Here is a 19,312-nt window from a genome sequence, read left to right on the forward strand (position 1 = left end):
GTCTGACTGCCTGTGTCTGCGTGGATCTGTGGAGACTTGCACAAACACCAGCATCCTGGGACTGATGCTGCCTCATGCTTCACACATGCTCTTACTTCACTGGCCAACCAGACTTTACTAGATAGTAGGGAAGCCCTCTGCATATTCAGGACTATGGCGGGGCCTAGAAAATGAGGAGAGTGTAAAGACCAGGGCGTGAGCTGGGGAGGGGGTGCGGTCATGACACAAAGCCCACATTCATCATTCTTATCTGGACCCCTAGGAGGAGTCTTCCAGGAGGGAGTTTGCTTACATGGTCTCCTGAGTGCTATGAAGAAGACTACAGCATTTCTATACATAGAAATTACAATTATTTACAATTTAGTTTTGTGTGTGGTGTAAGGAATTGATTCACATAAGTAATGATCTGTTTGTCCTAATATCACTTATTAAAAATTCATTGTTTTTAAATATTTTTTACATTAAGATTTATTCATGTATTTATTTTATGTATGAGTGCTCTATCTGCACGTACACCTGAAGGCCAGAAGAGGGCATCAGATCTCATTACAGATGGTCATGAGCACCATGTGGTTGTTGGGGATTGAATTCAGGACCTCAGGAAGAACAGCCAGTGCCCTTAACTGCTAAGCCATCTCTCCAGCCCTAGACGTTCATTATTGTCATTATGAGATTTGTCTTAAATGGGGACTTTAATGGAATTTCAACTCCGTCTTTGGATCAAGATTATCTGTCTGCCTAGCCCAGCACTGAGTGGGAGGGTTTCAGCCAAAGAGCCTTGCTCTGGGGAGAGAAGCTGGTCGGGGAACGAGGTGAGGGGACAAGGACTGCATGGCTTAGGGAAGGGGAGACTCTCATCTTGGTCCCAGGCTGAGGAGGGTAGGCCCCAGGGCTTGTTTGTTGTGGGGAAGAAAACTCATTTCCGGAGGAACTTCACTGTCTAGGTCACTGGTACTCACCAGGGAAGGCGCGTTTGTGTCCTTCAGTATCGATACATGGAAACCTAGTGCCTATTGGCAAGGGACTACATGAGAAGTGACAGCTACTGGAGCCCCGTGAGTAGCCATCTATTAGAGAGTCCCCATGGGTCCCCCTTGTGCTTTCTACCATGTGAGAATGCAGGAAAGGAAAGCTGTGATCTAGTGACCAGGCCTCCCTCATCAGACACCGGATGCTGGTGCCCTGACTCTGAACTTCTCAGTCTCTGAAAGGTGGCAAAAGAAATGTCTGTTGTTTAGTATTCCACTAAAATACCACTATGTGGTATTTTGACATAGGAGTTCAAACACATCAAAACAGCACTAAATAATATTTAATAAATGAAAATTTACACTCTCCAGGAGACATTAATAAGGGCTATGGAAATGCCCTGGAGCTGGTCTGCACCTGAGACAGAGAGTCAGCAGGTCCCTGATGTCATGGCGCAAGGCATCTCATTGTTCTTTTGATCCAGGGCATGAAGCTCTGGATCCTGGTGAATACAGCGGGAGGGCTGCCATTGATGCTTCCATAGGAGACGATGCCCTGGGCCACATTGTTACACACCAGAGGGCCACCAGAATCACCCTGTGTGCAGAGGAGGAAAAGGACAAGAAGCTAAGACATGAAGCTAGGCTTTCTGGCTCCTGCTGCCCTGTGATACAGGCTCCCAGAGAAAGGGAGGGGCTGGGGCTTCCTTCAGTTGCCTGTGTGGGGGTGATGGGCTTTTGATGGGCTCACAGGAATCAAGTGCCTGGGTTTCTCAGATGCTAGGCTACAGATCCTGCTAAAGTTACTGCCTCCAGCTCACTCCATCAAGGTGCCTCCACCTTCCCCAGGAAGGTAAATTGTGGATCTTCCTGTCATTCCTGAAGAGGAAAAACCCTTTCCACTCTAGTCTTGACCCTAAGATTGAAGGGATGGAGACCTACCCTGCTGTCCTCTGTTAGCCCTGGGCCCCAAGAAACACTGGTGGGTGTTCATTCACACTCTTACCCTGAAGGCAGACTTCCTTTCTCTTGGGTTTCCCACACAGATCTGAGTCTGGCTGTCGTAGAATTGGAAGTGATTGGAACACTTTTGGTCCACCTGCACTCTTAGCTGCACCTCCTGGAGTACATTCGTTCCCCTGCTCTGGCTCACCCGGCCCCAGCCAGCCACTGTGCAGGAAGCCCCTGGCTGCAGTTTCTTGCTGCCCTGAGGCAGAGCCACGGGCTTCACAGATCCACTCCTCCGGGCTCTGCTCCTCAGCTGTAGGATGGATGTAGTAGGCATTGCAGCTCAGCTGCAGTCTCCCACCAGCACCCAGGGATTGGGGAGGGGGTCCCCTCACCTCCCTGGAACCCTGCCTGGACTTCCTCCTCAAAAGCCACCCTCCAAGAGGGAGCCAGCAAGCCTGGAGAACCAGAGGTCAGAGGGGCACCTGCAGTAGCATGATGTCATTCCGGAAGTTCTCATGATTGTAGTCAGGATGGCGGATGGCTCTGAGCACAGTGATGTGTTGCTGGGTCCTTTCTCGCCTTTGGATGTTGTGGGCCCCTAGGGTAACATTTATGGAGCTGCGAAAGAAAGGTTGGGCCAGGATCTTAGATCCAGCAGGTCAACAAGGCAGATGAATGGCCCAAGGCCAGGAGAACAAGCTGGAGAGAGTCGGGGTGGGGTGAGGGGGTGGGAGGGCCTCCAGCCTGACCCCTGCCTGCTGTTCCCACAAATCCTGAACTGGGGAAAGCAGAATAAACAGAAACAGTTTGAGTTACTAGGGCCCAGTCTGTGTCTTCCACCTTCTTCTGTTTTTTGTTAGTTTGTTTTTTGTTTTGTTTTGTTTGTTTGTTTGTTTGTTTGTTTGTTTTTTGGATCATAGCCTCCTTTTCTGTGTATGGACACTTACTTCTTACCTCCCTCCTGGTCCCATCTTGTCTGCAGAATTTCATTGTCATTATACTTAATTGTGATAGCATACTTTCAGACTCTGCAGAGGGAGTTTGGGGACACCAACTTCCTGGGAAGCTCCCGAGTTCCTCACCTTCCCAAGCAATGACCTGCTGTTAGGACAAAGTCTTCTCGCACCAGAAACCCTCCACAAACACCCAGCCCTTCCAGACTCTGGATCAGAAGAAATGCCATGTAGGGGAAGGAGTGGGGCCTGGCTTCTCGGCCTCCAATGATCTTTCCTGCAAGGAAGCATCTGGCACTGACATGCGCACTTGGGAGCTTGTGGGCAGTGCCTGGTGGGCAGCTTTAGACAGGCTGGAGTCGGGGAGGGAGGTGGCACAGAGGAGCTTCGTGGGATGTCAGGCGCAGGGAGAGATGCCAAGAATCATTTAAGATTTAAACACAATGATTCTACTTACAGGAACTAGAAGACAGTACCATAAAAATGTCAGTCTTCCCAAAGTTGACATGTAGATCCATTGCTCTTGAGAATTATTTTGTAAGATTCTTTCCAAGTGTGTGTGTGTGTGTGTGTGTGCTGATGTGTGGCACAGCATATGGAGAGAGTTCAGAGGACAGCCTTTGAGGGTTAATTTTCCTTTTAGAACACACAGTCATGGACTGGAATCATGGCTCGGCAGGTAAGAGCACCGACTGTTCTTCTGAAGATCATGAGTTCAAATCCCAGCAACCACATGGTGGCTTACAACCATCTGTAAAGAGATCTGACGCTCTCTTCTGGTGTCTGAAGACAGCTAAAAAAGAACATACACACTCAGATACTGACACACCACGTATCACAATCTGTTCTCCACCAAATACTCACCAGGGCCAACTCTGCTCAGATCAGATGCGACCAGGCATGGTCAGGGATATGGCTGTTGGCTGCGTATTTAATTTGTGATAGAGATGGCATCTCCTGACATAGTAAAGACTAATATTCCCTTCTTTCTGATAAAGAGAAAGGATATTTATACAACACAAGCTGTTTCAGCATCCTAGGTGGGCAGGCATTTCTATGTGGAAAAGATAAAACTTCACCTTGTATTTATGCCACATCAAAAATTCTAGGGAAGGACATGGACCAAATGTGAATAAAGACTTGAAAATAGGATGTATCAATATCTCTCATAGATAAAGATTTTAAGCACCACAGTTAAAAGTAAACAACATAAAGAAAACAACCAATGGATTTGATACATTTACATTGAGAGGAAACAAAGACAAAGATTCTCCGAACACACATAACCAGCAACAGACCTGTGAGTCAAGTTATGTCACAGACTTCCATAAAGCAGTGTGAAAGGTAAATAATTAAACAGCATAATGGACTTGACTAGGACTCAAAATAGAGCCTCCAGTTGACCAATAAACATCTGGAGAGTTCCTGTCTCATCAGGTACCACCAAAGCAGCAAGTTAAAGCACTCTGTGATACCAACGTCACCACCCATGCATGGAGATAAATGCGAAAGAAGCCTGTGTGCAAGGAGGCACAGAAAGCTGCACCCTCCTTCACAGGAGGCCTGAATCGCAGCACTTCAAGGGTGGGAGCAGAGAGCCACAGAGGGATTCTGGAGAACGGCCCCACTTCCTGACAAACAGGGCAACGATTGCCTCATGAGGGTTCTTTCAACGGTATGCATGGGGTCTGTGGACGTTCCAAGTGAGCATATTTCACAGTACATACATACATACATATTCATACATACATACATGCATACATACATACATACATATTCACACATACATACATACATATTCACACATACAGTCAGATTTGTATAGAGAGGACATTCGAGTGGAGAGGGGACTAGCATCATATATTAGAGCCTGTACCTTTAAAATGTGGTTTTAACAAGTGAGACTGCAATAGGTTTCACAATGTCCATAGCTGGTGGCATCTATTTCCGGCTGTTCCACTACATTTCTGTCAGTAACAGTTTTTCTCCTTTGGGGTGTTGGGACATTAATAGTGAGTGTTTCCCATCTCCACATTCTGATCCTCTGGGTAGGCAGTGACCAGATGTCACTGGCTCAGAGTTCTTCTAATGTCTCCCCCCCCCCACAATGGAAAAACCAATTTAGTTGTTCTTGACTTTGTGGGAGACTGGGGATATAGTGACCTCAGGTCCCCAGGGTGTTTTAATGTCACTCCTGAAAGGGTGTTTGGGAGCATCTCAGATGTCTACACTGTGCGCGTACTTTGTCATTGTTGGTGCTTGGGAGTGGGCCTTATCACAAGCAGTCCTTCTGATGTGTCTACAAGCAGCCAGATCCTTCAACAGAGAATTGGACTGTGTGTTGCCTTCTGTGAAATAGCAGCAGGTGACAAAGAAGAGACGGAAGCACATGACTGCAATAGCAGATTTGTTGATGTCTGCACAGAACACTTCAGATTGAGAACTTAGAGGGAATGACACATGTGGATGTCTCGGGTCTTCAGCGTGCCTGGCAGAAAGCTATTCCCAAAGCTAGGCAGAAGTCAGTGTGAACAAGAACAGGAGTATACCTTGAGACCTTCTTGGCAAACCTCTCGGATCACCCCAATAAGCAACAATATCGATCACGATATAGGTATGGGATAACGTGCTGTCTAGCCAGTCAGAAAAGCTTATTGTAAAGTTCTACTTAGTGACATAGAAACCTGCATTCTCCTGTGAGTGGAAAACGCAGAGTGTAAAACCATGTATATAACTTAATTCTAATTTTGTGAAGGGAAGGGGCAATAACCAGAAAGAAGGGCAATTTTATGTAAGTCTTCCTTGCATCATCATAGTATATTTTTTCTATAGTGGAAGTGGTTGTTTTTAATCACCCTGGGTTTTTTGTTTTGTTTTGTTTTGTTTTGTTTTGTTTGTTTTTTTGGATACAGACTTTCAGGCAGTTCAGGGTGGACTCCAAGTCTCTATGTTGCCAAGGATGACTTTGGATTCATAATCCTCCTCTCCATCACTAGTGCTGGGATTACAGGCATGCACCACCATGACAGACTGCACTGAACTATTCTAGTTTTATAAGAAGAGAAAATTATGTTGCTTACAGAAAAGTGGATGAAAGTGGAGAATTAGGAGAAATGAACTAAACCAGACTCAGAAAGACAAATGTCAGAGGCTTACTTCAAGTGTGGACTGTGGAGCCATGGAGACAGGGACTGGAGGGGCGGTGGGAATATGGAGGAGGTAAGGACTGGGGCAGGAGGGAAAGGAGGCTGAATAGGAATAAAAGGTGTTATACGCATATAAGGAAGTTGCCACGTGAAACCCACCTCTTTGTAAAATCAGCATATGGTAATAAAAGAAGATGGAAGAGGAAGGAAAAGCTAAAGGAGGCTCTTAGCTCCTCACAGACAGCAATGGGCTAAGCATTGTAATCACCATGAGCTCAGCAAGGTCCCTCAGCTCCCATCTCAGGTGAGGGCTGAGGCTGCACTGTGACTGGTGTAGCACACACAACAAATGAGAACACATCAAAGCTCCTTAGAAAATGGCTGAGGACAGAGGGAGCACTGGGAGAGACAACTGCAACTGGGGTGTGGGGAGGCGCATCTCATCAAGGAGCCTGAAACCTAGGCAACGGAAACTCCAGGAATCTGTGAGGATGACTCTAGCTAAGGCTCTTAGCCATGGGGGATATGGAGCCTGAACTGGCCATTTCCTGAAACCAGGTGAGACTTCCGGTGGAGAGACTGGGACTCCAGCCCAGCCACAGAATCTTTAACCTAAACTTTATTGTTGTGGATTTGATTTATTGTTTGTATTATGTTAATTGTGTTCCCAAAAAATTACACAAGAATCCCCACATGTAAACTGCTGCAGGTCCCTGCCCCCAGTTGGTTCTAATTGGTAAATAAAGTTGCTGGAGGCCAACGGCTGGGCAGGGACAGAGGTGGGACTTCAGTTTTCCCTGGGCAAGGCAACTAAGGGAAGAAGGAGGGAGAACAGCCAGGGAAGGGATAAGATCCAGGCTTGAGAGCTGCAGGAAGAAAGGCACAGTAGCCCTGTGACAAGAGTGGTCCCGGCCGGGCCCAGCCTCCCCACTGGGTCGAGTGTGGTGAAGGTGGAACATAGATGTTAGCGAGTAATCATTCAGGAGCCTCAGAGGGAAGGCAGAGCAACGTGGAAGTTTCAGAGTGGCCCAACCGTTGAGCTGAATAAGGCATATTAAATATAAGTCTCTCTCTCTCTCTCTCTCTCTCTCTCTCTCTCTGTGTGTGTGTGTGTGTGTGTGTGTGTGTGTGTGTGTGTGTGTGTGTGCGTTTCATTCAAGAACCCAGACATTGCGGAGGGTATGGAGAAACTCTCCACTGCTGGCCTAGAGATTAGAGTGGGTTTAATCAACAGCTGCTACACTTTATCCTGCCTACAAAATGTGCTGGGATAAAGCTGTCACAGAAATTGTTGGAGTGGCCAACCAATGACAGGCCCAGCTTGAGACCCATGCTATCAGAGGGAATCCACTCCTGACACTCCCTGGAGGGCCAGGACCCAGAGACTGAATAGCCTAGAGACCTAGAATAGAACCAACCATGACTGGCGAACAACCATAAAAACAAACAAACAAAACCCCAACCACACCAAAATCCACAAAAATATTCCTAATGATGCTCTGCCATATTCGTACATTGGTGCCCAATTGTCACCAGAGAGGCTTCATCCAGCAACTCCTGGAAACAGATGCAGAGCCCACAGCCAAACATTACATAGAGCTGGGGAATCTTGCAAAAGATCGGGAGGAAGAATTGTAGGAGCCAGAGGGGTCATGGGCACCAAAAGAAAACACAGAATCAACTAACCTGGGCTCATAAGAACTCACAGAAACTGAACCCACAGTCAGGGAGTCTGCATGGGACTGACCGAGGCTCTCTGCATGAATACTACAGTTGTGCAGCTTGGTCTTTTTATGAGACTTCTAATGGTGGGGGCAGGAGCTGTTTCTGGCTCTGTTCCATTTTTGGGGACTCTTTTCCTCCTACTGGGTTACCTCATCCAGCCTTAATATAAAGTGAGGAACCTAGTCTTACTGCAACTTGATATGCCATGTTTGGTTGATATTCATGGGAGGTCTGCCCTTTTCTGAAGCAAAATGGAGGAGAAGTGGATTTTGGAGGCGGGGGACAGGAGGGAGGTGGGGAGGAGGTACTGGGAGGAGAGGAAGGGAGGAGAAACTGTAGTTAGGATGTAAAAAAATCATAAAAAATCACTAGGGCAGAGAATGAAAACACAGGGGCTGATAGAGGTTGGGGAGCAGCTCAGGGTAGGGGGTATGGATGGAAAGAGGATTGGCTTATTCAGAGATCTTTATAAGCAATTGGCCTCATCAAGAACACCTCTTCATACTAGTCAGAACGTCTCATAGGTAGTGTTTCTATCTGATATAAAATGCAGGACTGACTGGTCAGACACTGTCCTATAAGATGCCCTTTACCTTGGTGGCAGACCTCTTGTACACTGTTCCATAGACTCTGACTTGTACTCTGGGACTCTCTCGGTAGCTGGATAGAAGTGGGAATTTCTGGTTTCATTGGAAACTCAGTTAGGTTATATAATGTTTTTCTGGGGCAGTCCAGTGAGAGGAAGTTTTGCTGAAGCCGACATGAAGGAGGATGTGTGCTGTTTGGGAAGAATACAAATACGACTCCCCAGACAGTGGGGGAGGATTTGGCATTGGGTCTCCTCGCGCCCCTTGCGAGTCATCACTGCGGTATTGATTTACCTTGCATCACATTGCTGATCTTCACTGGTCATGACTTAGTAGACAGTAACTCGCCAAAGAACTTCTCATGATATTCTGGCAGCTTCTGGCTGCTTCTGTGGACTCCTGCCAATTGCTGGAGCCTCACTATTTCTTCTGACTCGAACTGCTGCTGCTGATTCCCGCGGTGATTGCTGAGTGGGCTGAACGGCAACTGCTGATTCCCGTGGGTGATTTGCTAGAGGATTGGACTTTTGTCAGTGAAGATCAGAATAGCCTCAAAGAACTATTTCTAAACAGGTCCACAACTTGTTTGCTATTAACCTTTCTTTGTCTACTACCTCTGGTAAGTGGTGGGCTAGAAGGGAGGTTGAAACATTTAAGAACCATTATTAAAATAGGTTTTGAAATACCTAGGCCAACAATGGGTTTTGGGCGGTGCTCTCTGTAGTGTGCTGGGTATCTCTGTGTAGGTTCTGACTCCCTTCTTAGTGTGTTGCTGCAGCTAGTGCTTTGAACCAGGCTGGGGGCAGAGGGGGGCAGAAGGGGGGAGTTGGCATCTGAGCACTGGGACTGTTTTGTGCAAAGCATAACTCTATCTGTTTCCCCTCCTTATTCAATGGCTGACTTTTGTTTGTTCATAGCCATGGGCTGGATGTGTTATTACTTTTCTCTTTTAAAACTCTCTTATCTGCAGGTCACTGTGGCCAGGGATGCAGGCAGGGAACGGATGCTCTTCACCACTCCCTTTGTTCCTCTAAAACCAATGGCCAGGCTCATCCCCAACACGGTCCACGCGCTGTGGGCTCCCTTCCCTTCTGCCTCCATCACACAGACCTCTCTCTCCTACCCTTCCTTCCCTCACTCACTGATTTACCCTAGCCCTCAACTGCAACAGACAGGCCCTGAGAACCTGCAGGCTGCCTCAGCCAGCTAGGCAGAGGGGTAAACTGCAAATCTTCCCTTCTCCCTCCATTCCTCCAAGTCCCGTCCCAAGCTCTGTAGCAGACCTTCTGCTGTGGCCTCTTCTCAGTCTCTGTCCCCACTCCCAGGGGACAAAGCAGGTGCAGGTGGAACTTCCTGCTTTCCTCCCTCCTGTGGACTTCCCAAGCCCTCTTAGCCCATCCTCATTTCTACATTAGCTCCCAATACCCAGAAACACATTATACCTGAATCTGCCAGTAGCCATGCGTATTAGGGTCCCAGAAGGATTTCCTAACAGAAAACACACAGCTACCACACTCTGCTAGCAACCAGAGAGGGCATCAGAATCGTCTTAGTTAGGATTTCTATTGCTGTGCAGAGACTCCACGGCCACAGCAACTCTTACAAACAAAAACATTTAACTGGGGGCTGCCTCACACTCTCAGAGGTTTAGTCCATTATCATCATGGCAGGAACATGGTGGCGTGCAGGCAGACGTGGTGCTAGAGAGGTAGGTGAGAGATCTGCATCTGATCAGCAGGCAACAGGAAGGGAGAGTCACACTGTGCCTGGCTTGATCACCCCCAGTGACACACTTCCTCCAACAAGGCTGCAGCCACTCCAACAAGGCCACACCTTCTAATAGTGCCCCTCCCTATGAGCCTGTAGAGGCCATTTTCTTTCACACCACTACAAGAATTAAGGAACAAAACACTCAGCCAACAATAACAAGACCAGATATCAGTATCTAGAACCACATCTTCCTTTTTTGTTTTTTTTTTTGTTTTTCGAGACAGGGTTTCTCTGTGTAGCCCTGGCTGTCCTGGAACTCACTCAGACCAGGCTGGCCTCAAACTCAGAAATTCGCCTGCCTCTGCCTCCCAAGTGCTGGGATTAAAGGCGTGCACCACCACCGCCTGGCCAGAACCACATCTTCCTAAACCCAGACACCAGCATGGAATCACAATCAATAACAGCCAGCATGTCTGATCTAGAGCCCATCAACCCTACCAGGGCAGGCCCTGAGTACTGTAACGTGGCTGAAGCACAAGAGACAGACATTAAAATACCCTTTATGAATATGATAGACCCCCTAAAGAGGTAATGAATAAATCTCTTAAATCTTTGGAAACATAAATATACAATGGAAATGAATAAAACAGTTCAAGTGCAGAAGCATCAATAAAGAAAACAAAAACTGAAGAAAATCTGGAAATGAAAAAATTAGGAACTTGAATAGCAACCTCATAGGCAAGCCTTACCAACAGAATACAAGAGACTGAACAGAGAATCAAGGCACTGAAGACACAATAGAAGAAATGGATGCCCTGATCAAAGAAAAGGTTAAGTCTAAAAACTCATGGAACAAAGCATCCTGGATATCTGGAACACTATGAAAAGACCAAATCTAAGAATAATAAAAAGGAAGAAAGGCGAAGAAATACAGGTCAAAACCACAGAAAATATTTTCAACAAAATCATAGAAGACACGTGCTCTAATGTAAAGAAAGAGGTGTTCATCAAATTGGACACAGAATAGACTGGACCAAAAATGAAAGTCCTCATGGCAAACAATAATCAGAACAAAGGAAGTACAGTAAAAGCTGCAAAGGAGAAAGACCAAGTAACATATAAAGTCAGAACTATTAGAATTACACCTGACTTCTCAGCAGAGATACAGGGATGGATGGTAATAGATACAGGTACATCAATAAACATAATTTATTATATAAACAGACTGAAAGACAAAAACCACATACCTGATCTTGTCATGAGATGCAGAAAAGACCTTTGACAAAATCCAACACTGCTTCATGATAAATTATCATGGATAATTTATCTATCCTCAGTCTATAGTATTTGATGCCTTAGCTAGAGCAACAAAACTAACTCACAAAAATTAGTAGCTCTCCTATACACACATGAGAGACTAGGAAAGAAATCAGGGAAACAATACCTTTTACAAGAGGCTCAAATGATATGAAATATCTTGAGGTAACTCTAAGTAAGTAAGTAAAAGACTTGCATGTCAAACACTTTAAGACACCAAAGGAAAAGGTGAAGAAGATATGAGAAAATGGAAATATCACCCAGGATCACTGTTGTTATTAGGAAAAGTGTGGTTATGGGTTCGGCCTCTCCTGGTGGGGTACACAGGCTCAGAGAAGGCAGCGCAAAGTGTGGAGTGGGTGGGGTCTAAGGTCTGCCCCTTCCCTCAGGGGAGTCAGCCATTGCTGTATGCCAAACCAAGGTGGGTGAGGTGGAGTCTGGGACAAATAGGTTCTACAGGGTTCTTGTCTGGCAGGGAGGGCCGGGGTGTTACAGCTCTTAGAGAAGGAATGAAGAAGTTTGAGGGGCCAGAGCAGGGCAGGTGGTTGCAGTTCTGGGTCCCATGACAGCAGCTGCTGCAGCAGCTGTGATGTCCACCACCCGTGCTCTGATGTGAGTGTCTGACAGCCATGGGAGCCTGATTTGACTTATCATATTGTATTATATTATATTTTAACAATCCCTTAGATGCCTGTTTGTTTTAAAGTAAGAGACAGAAAGAGGGTAGATCCAGATGGAAGGGAGATGGAGAGAGAGGAACGCATAATCAGAATATATTATGTGACAGAACAAACACTGTTTTCAATAAAGGGAATAAAAGTAAAAAACAAAAAGCTAAAGGTCATCTCCTGTATAAGGTAACACACTAAACCAACACAGGAGGAAAGTCCCAGAAGTCGTTAGAAAAATTCTAAAAACATTTTTTTCTGTTATAAGAAACAATATTTAAATATTAATATGGACTAAAGACAAACCAGAAGCCAATATTTATAGAAGAACGCTGACAATATTATATAGATACACACAGATTGCAAAAAGAGAAATAACTGGCTCTAACAAAAACCTGAGAATATTGCAGTCTTCACTGTTAAGCATAGATGACTGTTGTACAAAGGAGGAGACCAAGGAGGAAGAAGAGAAGGAAGAGGAGGAAGGAGAGGAGGGGAGGGGAGGGAGGAGGAAGAGGAGAAGGGGGAAGAGGAGGAGGAGGAAGAGGAGGAGGGGGAGGAGAAGCAAAAGCAAGAACTTCATTTATAAAGCTTGTGCTTCTTTGTTCCTTAAATGTCGAGGCAGACGCACACGGCTAGAGGCTGGCTCGTTTCCACGCAGAAGCATGGAGGACCCAGCGGTTCCTCAGAGGGCCCTGCCGTACTCTTACCATCGCCGACATCTCCAGAGCTAAATTTTCACCCTGAGGACTTGGTGGACGAAGGGAGAAAGAGCAATTTTTATGAGTTTTGCTGTTATTCTTATTAATTTAAATAACTTTATTTTTAACTATAAAATTTTATTGTGTTAATTTTTAATTTTAATTTTATTTTAATTTTTTATTTTAATTTGTTCCTACAATATTTGTGATCAAATTTTTTCCCCTCCTTCAACTCTTCCTGATGCTCTTCATCTCCATCTCTGCCTGCTTCATCTTCTCATTCTGTTTCAAAACAAACAAACAAGTAAAAACAAACCCAAATTTACTTTTTTTTTTTTTTACAAAAAAGTAAAAATGGGCAGTGGTGGCGCATGCCTTTAATCCCTGTACTTGGGAGGCAGAGGCAGGTGGATTTCTGAGTTCAAGGCCAGCCTGGTCTACAGAGTGAGTTCCAGGTCAGCCAGGGCTACACAGAGAAACCCTATCTCGAAAAACAAAAAACAAAAAACAAAAACAAAACCCAATACTCAAAACAAAAACCAGCAATCACCCTTCCAAATAACCTTCGAAAAAATGAAAATCAAAACAGATGAACTAAGAAATAATTAAGTCCAGTAAATGCCACCATGATGAGTTGTATGTGACAGAACAGAGTAAACACAACAGCGAATCAACAAAAACCAACATCCAAGAGTGCAGAAACTTTAAAAGTGTAATTCCCCACCGCTGCTGTGTGAGGGACTTACTAGGGTCACGTGGGTCACCATGAGCTGTCTTGTACTTCAGCTGGAGAGGCAGAGTCCATGGTCTGAATGTCAAGCAAGCTAAAGCCTCTCTGCTTGCCTTTCTCCTCCCACCTATATTGATGGGGGCTCCACATGAGGTACACTGAAAACCACAGGGCTGGAGGGGTTCCTGCTTCGTCCCCATTCCACAAACTACAATCAGAACCAAAGAAGATCAATGCATGTGGCACTGTTAGAATGTAGAGAATTTAGGGTTATTTCCAAAATACAGATCCATTTGTATGGCGTTGAGCTGTCCAGAAGAACAAGAGGATGAAGGTGAAGAAGGAGTCTACTGTGTACCTGAGACAAACCCTGAGACCTATAAGTGTTGATTGATGATGTTAAGAGATACTTTTGGCCTAGCAGCCCTTGGATCCCTAGGGTTCACAAACTGCCATATCCCTGTGTGGCCAGCAGGGGGAGGCTGAGGTTCGAGGCTGAGCCAGGGTTGTTGAAAGATTGCAGAACCTGACTGAGCCTCTCTGTCCCTGGAACTCTTGGGTTGGAACAGGGCTCTTTAGCCTGGCTTTGGTGGCAGGGTTAAGCCCAGGTGACTGGCAGCACAAGTCTGGCTGCACTATGAGGTAGAGGAGACACCACAGTTTTGGAACTTAAAGGTAGAGGAGTGAAAGGCTGGTGTAAATCAGGCCTGGGGAACTTACGGAGGAGTAGAAACTTCTGGGAGCTGGAGAGGTGAGAAAGCCTCACAGGGGGAGAGAAGTGACTGAGCTCTGGGCTGGGCTGGGAAAGGAGACCCGGGAGAGTCTGGTCCATCAGAGGGAGGTCTGCCTGGACCAGCGAGGTGTGCAAACCAGGAAGTGGCTCAACAGCAAAGGAATTCAGTTATGTGCACTCTGGGGGTTATTTATTATGAATTTCCAGCCTTTGCTGCCCACTCTGTGTGGTTCTCGCCTGAGGTCAGACAGGCTGGCCGGGCACAGGTGCTGTGACACCTGTTAGAGGAGCCTCATGTTTCTGCTTATCCACGGCAGGAAGTACACAACCTTGGTGAAGACTCCTGAAGACATTGTCCTGTTTCGCCCATAGGCTACAACTCCATAGGCCTTGTTGCCACACACGAGGGGTCCCCCAGAGTCACCCTGTGGGCAGAGAAAGGAGGAACTGAGCCTGGCTCCCTCTGACTCTGTTCTCCCCACCTCCTCCTGGCAATGCTAACTTTAGATCAGGGCCAGGACAGGTTCTGCAACTTTCCTCAGTACCAGAGCTCCAGGGAGGCCCACCCTTTCCTTCTCACCCAGTCCTAGGCTTTCCCTGAAGTCCTCATGGACACTCTGAGGTAATGTAGGCTGCTTTGAGATGAAGGTGGTTTTCCCAGCTTACTCTCTTACTACGCCCACACAAGAGCCCAAAGCTGGATTTGGGGGCTTTCCCTTCTCTGGGCTGGGGCTTGAGGGTTTGGCCATTCTCACACCTTGGCCTCTCCCAGGTCCCTCTCACCCCTCATTTTGTCTGTTAAATACTTGTCTGTTAAACCCCCACCTTGGAAGGAACCTGTATTTTCTTCAAGTCTCCAGCACAAATCTCTGTGGTCTCAGTGTAGTGATGGAAACATTCTTGGCATTCATGGTACTTCTTGATGATCAGTTGAACTTCTCGTAGGCGGGCCGATCCTTTAGTGGGCAGAAAATTGCCAATCTCTCCTGCTTAGCTGTACTGTTCTTGAAACGACACAATTTACAGGTTAGAACAGCTTGGCTCTGCTGAGACAGAATAGGCTAGTTCTTAATATCCTCTTTCTCTAAGGTCTGTCGGATGATCCTGGGCCAGAAGGCTGAAGACACGCTCCACCTTCCTGACTTACAGGGGCTGTATAGGTAGGCAGCTGTCTCTACAATTTGTCTCAGTTCTGGGAGCCATGTTAGGCTTCCTATATGTTTTCAGTTAATGTTGATTTTTGACAGGGTTGAAGATTTATAGTCTCATAGCCAACCCAGACTATTTACATTGAGAGAACAGATCTGAGAAGATAGTTTTTAGATGGCATACAATCTAAAGCCAGGATATAAGTCAGGTGTAGAATTATATGTCTTTTAGTTAGGAAAGATGACATTGTTCTATCTTAATGACAAAATGATGGACTGGGTATTAGGGTATTAGGTCTATCTTATACTTTATAAATTGCAAAATGGTAATAGTTGTGCTCAACTTATATTTTGAGAGAAAGTTTTTTTTATTATTTAATTAAACAGGAAGGGTGTTATGCGTCAGGACTTTGCCTGTCCAATTACATTAAAATGTTAGTGCAGCAGGATTCCTGTGATTGGACAAGGAAATGGGAGGCGGAGCTAAGAGTTGCAGAGACAGGGAACCTCTCAGGAGAGGAGAAAAAAGCCAAGATGGAGGAGGATGGAGAGGAAGAAAAACCTGAACCAGTGTGGCTTTAGAAAGCCACGGGGAGCTGCACCCCACACAATAATAGTGGGAGACCTCAACACCGCACTCTCAGTAATGGACAGATCATGGAAACTGGAACTAAACAGAAGCACATTGAAACTAACAGAAGATATGGACCAAATGAATTTAACAGATATCTACAGAACATTTCATCCTAAATTAAAAGAATATATCTTCTTCTCAGCACCTCATGGTACCTTCTCCAACATTGACCATATAATTGGTCACAAAACAGGCCTCAACAGATACAAGAAGTTTGAAATAATCCCATGCCTCCTATCAGATCACTACAGACTAAGGCTGGTCTTCAATAGCAACAAAAACATCAGAAAGCCCACATACACATGGAAGCTGAACAACACCCTAATCCATGATACCTTGGTCAAAGAAGAAATAAAGAAAGAAATGAAAGACTTTTTAGAATTTAATGAAAATGAAGACACACCATACCCACATTTATGGGACACAATGAAAGCAGTGATAAGAGGAAAACTCATAGCTCTGAGTGCCTCCAAAAAGAAACTGGAGAGAGCATACACTTAACGGCACAACTGAAAGCCCTAGAACAAAAATAAGCTAATACACCCAAGCAGAGTAGAAGGCAGAAAATAATCAAACTCAGGGCTGTGATCAACCAAGAAGAAACAAAGAGAACCATACAAAGGATCAACAAAACCATGAGCTGGTTCTTTGATAAAAACCAACAAGATAGATAAACCCTTAGCCAGACTAACCAGAGGGTACAGAGAAAGTATCCAAATTAACAAAATTAGAAATAGCAAGGGAGATATAACAACAGAAACTGAGGAAATTAAAAAATCACCATATCCTACTACAAAAGCCTATACTCAACACAACTGGAAAATCTGGATGAAATGGACAATTTTCTAGACAGATACCAAATACGAAGTGCAGCATCAGTTATAGTGAAACAATAAATTTAGGTTTTAGCAAAAAAAAAAAAAAGCCACAGGAAGTTATGATATTATAAAGGTTAGAATAATTGGGATAATTTGTCTAATCTAGGTGGGCAGCTTTTATCATTATCAATTGGTTCTGAAATTATTTTATCGGCCTCTTGTGAACTGAGAATTTATTGATATATAAATCTGACATTAATTATAAGCTTCTAGAGTTTTGTTTCTACTGGGTTGCTGGGTGTTGCGGCAGCTGACCATGGGGTGAACAGTTTTTGTGTGGGGCTGGTGTGGTAGCGAAGGGATCTTAGGGAGCTCTGGCCCTGCTGGAGAGTTGGCGGGCTTAGAGCAGCCTGGGGCGACCGAATCAGAAAGTTGCTGGATGGAGCACAGGAACTTGGCAGTTCTACTTGGTGACTGGAATGTGGGACCGCTGACTCCAGGGGTTTATGGCTGAGGGGGAACTAGTAGCCCCAGAGACAAGCAAACCAGAGCTGGAAAACTGAGATCGCTGTGGGGGCCAGCTAGCCACAGAGCCGGCGGGACCATGCTGGATGGAGAGTTGCCAACGGTAGCACAGGAACATGGCGGTCGTTTTTAATATTTCCCACAACAATAAGCAATGTCCAGAAGAGATATGCAGGGCCAAGCATGCTGATGCAAGCCTTTAATCCCAGCACCACAACCAAGGCAAACAGGTCTCTGTGTAGCCACCCTGGTCTACACTGAGAGATCAAGGCCAGCCCAGGACTAATAGTGAGGCTCTGTCAAAAGAAGAAACAAAGAGACTGGGCTGAGGAGATGGCTCAGTGGGTAACTCCGGCCACACAAGCATGGAGACCTGAGTTCAAATCCCCAGGGCCCACATTCGGGCACTTTAGGTAGATTGCTTTTGCAAGCCTGCTTGCTGTTTCTCGGGCAAGATGAGAAGACTGTTGCAAGAGAGAGAGGCTCTAAAAGCTCACAAGCCATCCAGCCTGATATAGTTAAAATTGGCGCTGTCTCAGGTAGAAGGCTTGGAGCTAGCCAAGCCTGCCTTCTGATCTAAACACATACACCTTAGCCCAAGTATTACCTCCTTCACTGTGTGTGGAGACACACACACAAAGAAATGCAGAGTGCAAAAAAAAAAAAATTATACTTACTTCAAATATATAGTAATGCCAAATAAATACAGATAGATCAGTACATAGATGGTTGTATGATAGAGAAAAGGTGTTGTTAATAAATCTCCAACCGCAATAAGCCCATGCAAAAACCACACAACTCAGTTACAATGTTTATGAGCTGCACACCTAGCGTGGGCAGATGTGCCGCTCCGCTCACTGCTCTACTCCACAGCGCTGCCATCCCTTGCTGCCTGCGCCTTTCTCCGGTCACGTGGTTCCTCTCTCCGGTCACGTGGCTCCTCTCTCCGGGTCACGTGGTTCCTCTCCATCATCCTTCCGCCTCCCCTTTCTCCATCTTCCTCCTCTCTCTTTCTCCTCTCTTCTCTCCCTCTCTAATAACCTCCCCACCTTTCCCTTCCACTGCCCAGTCACAGGCTCTAGCCCTTATTTGACCAGTTAAAACAGGGAGAAGGCGCACACAAAATCACACCTGGGATCCTCTCCTCGGGCAGCCCCGCTCGAGGAAGCAGAGTTAACATCAGAGTACAAACAGTACCAGGGGGACCCGCAACAGAAAGTATTGAATTAATCATTGTAATTATATTAATATTACATTATATGTAATATAATATTAACATCAATATTGCAATTGTAATACGTAATTGTTATAATTACATTAATATATTTTCTCGTGTATATGGTGTGGGTATTATACGTGTGCTCACATGTTTGTCTACATGTGAAGGTACAAAATTAATGCTGGATGGCTTTCTTGGTCGATCTCCACTTTATATATTGAGACATAGTCCTTCTCAGAACCTGTAACTCTCAGATTCAGCTCCTCCGGTTAAAAGTGGCGCGCTCAGTGGATTCACTGTCTCTGCCTTCAGCTTAGGATTCCACAGTGCAGCCCATCATAGCAGAGAAGTCAAAGTCAGGCCCACAGTTGACAGCAGAGAGGAGTAAATGCACCCGTACTCCCTCGCTTGCTAGCCTGTGGTAGCCTCTATCTCTTGCACTGTTCAGGACACCCCAGCCTGAGGAATGGTCCCGCCCACGGAGTGGGTCGGGTCTTCCCACATCAAGCAAGGCAAGCAATCCTCCACAGGCACACCTCAGGCCAAGCCAATTTGGAGAGTCTGTCCTGTCATTCTCTCTCCAGGTGATTCGAAGTGTGGCAGACTGGCGAGGCTGCCCATCCCCCACTGCGCCATCTTCCCGTTGGCTTTAAAAGGGGGAAACTCTATCTGATGGTGGAGTGCAACCCACTCACTGTTAAACCTGAGGACCCAAGTTCAACCTCCAAGACCCATATGGTGAAAGAAGAAAACTGTCAGGACGGAGACCTGGGGCAAAC

General features: G+C 45.8%; 2 protein-coding genes across 2 annotated transcripts; both read right to left on the reverse strand.

Moving 5' to 3' along the window:
• Positions 1–1,292: 1,292 nt before the first annotated feature.
• Positions 1,293–5,122, reverse strand: LOC127690714 (cathepsin G-like). Its single transcript, XM_052190277.1, has 5 exons — positions 5,115–5,122; positions 3,002–3,214; positions 2,402–2,537; positions 1,975–2,229; positions 1,293–1,566 (listed from the first exon to the last, which is right to left on the reverse strand). Exons 1-5 carry the CDS (start codon positions 5,120–5,122, stop codon positions 1,417–1,419), a joined length of 762 nt encoding a protein of 253 aa, XP_052046237.1. The 3' UTR covers positions 1,293–1,416.
• A 9,279-nt stretch (positions 5,123–14,401) lies between these two features.
• Positions 14,402–17,432, reverse strand: LOC127690715 (granzyme E-like). Its single transcript, XM_052190278.1, has 3 exons — positions 17,336–17,432; positions 15,015–15,178; positions 14,402–14,614 (listed from the first exon to the last, which is right to left on the reverse strand). Exons 1-3 carry the CDS (start codon positions 17,430–17,432, stop codon positions 14,471–14,473), a joined length of 405 nt encoding a protein of 134 aa, XP_052046238.1. The 3' UTR covers positions 14,402–14,470.
• Between the last annotated feature and the right edge of the window lie 1,880 nt (positions 17,433–19,312).

This window comes from Apodemus sylvaticus, chromosome 8 (assembly GCF_947179515.1).
Source record: "Apodemus sylvaticus chromosome 8, mApoSyl1.1, whole genome shotgun sequence".
In the NCBI taxonomy this organism is placed as follows: domain Eukaryota; kingdom Metazoa; phylum Chordata; class Mammalia; order Rodentia; family Muridae; genus Apodemus; species Apodemus sylvaticus.

Coding starts and splice junctions, on each gene's coding strand:
- LOC127690714 (XM_052190277.1), bottom strand. Junction 2,538..3,001: donor GCAGGTCATTGCTTGGGAAG/GTGAGGAACTCG, acceptor TTTCTTTCGCAG/CTCCATAAATGTTACCCTAG. Junction 1,567..1,974: donor AAAGGAAGTCTGCCTTCAGG/GTAAGAGTGTGA, acceptor CTCTGCACACAG/GGTGATTCTGGTGGCCCTCT.
- LOC127690715 (XM_052190278.1), bottom strand. CDS start 17,432: ATGTTCCTGTGCTACCGTTGGCAACTCTCCATCCAGCATGGTCCCGCC. Junction 15,179..17,335: donor ATCTCAGTTTTCCAGCTCTG/GTTTGCTTGTCT, acceptor AGTACAGCTAAG/CAGGAGAGATTGGCAATTTT. Junction 14,615..15,014: donor AAATACAGGTTCCTTCCAAG/GTGGGGGTTTAA, acceptor CTCTGCCCACAG/GGTGACTCTGGGGGACCCCT.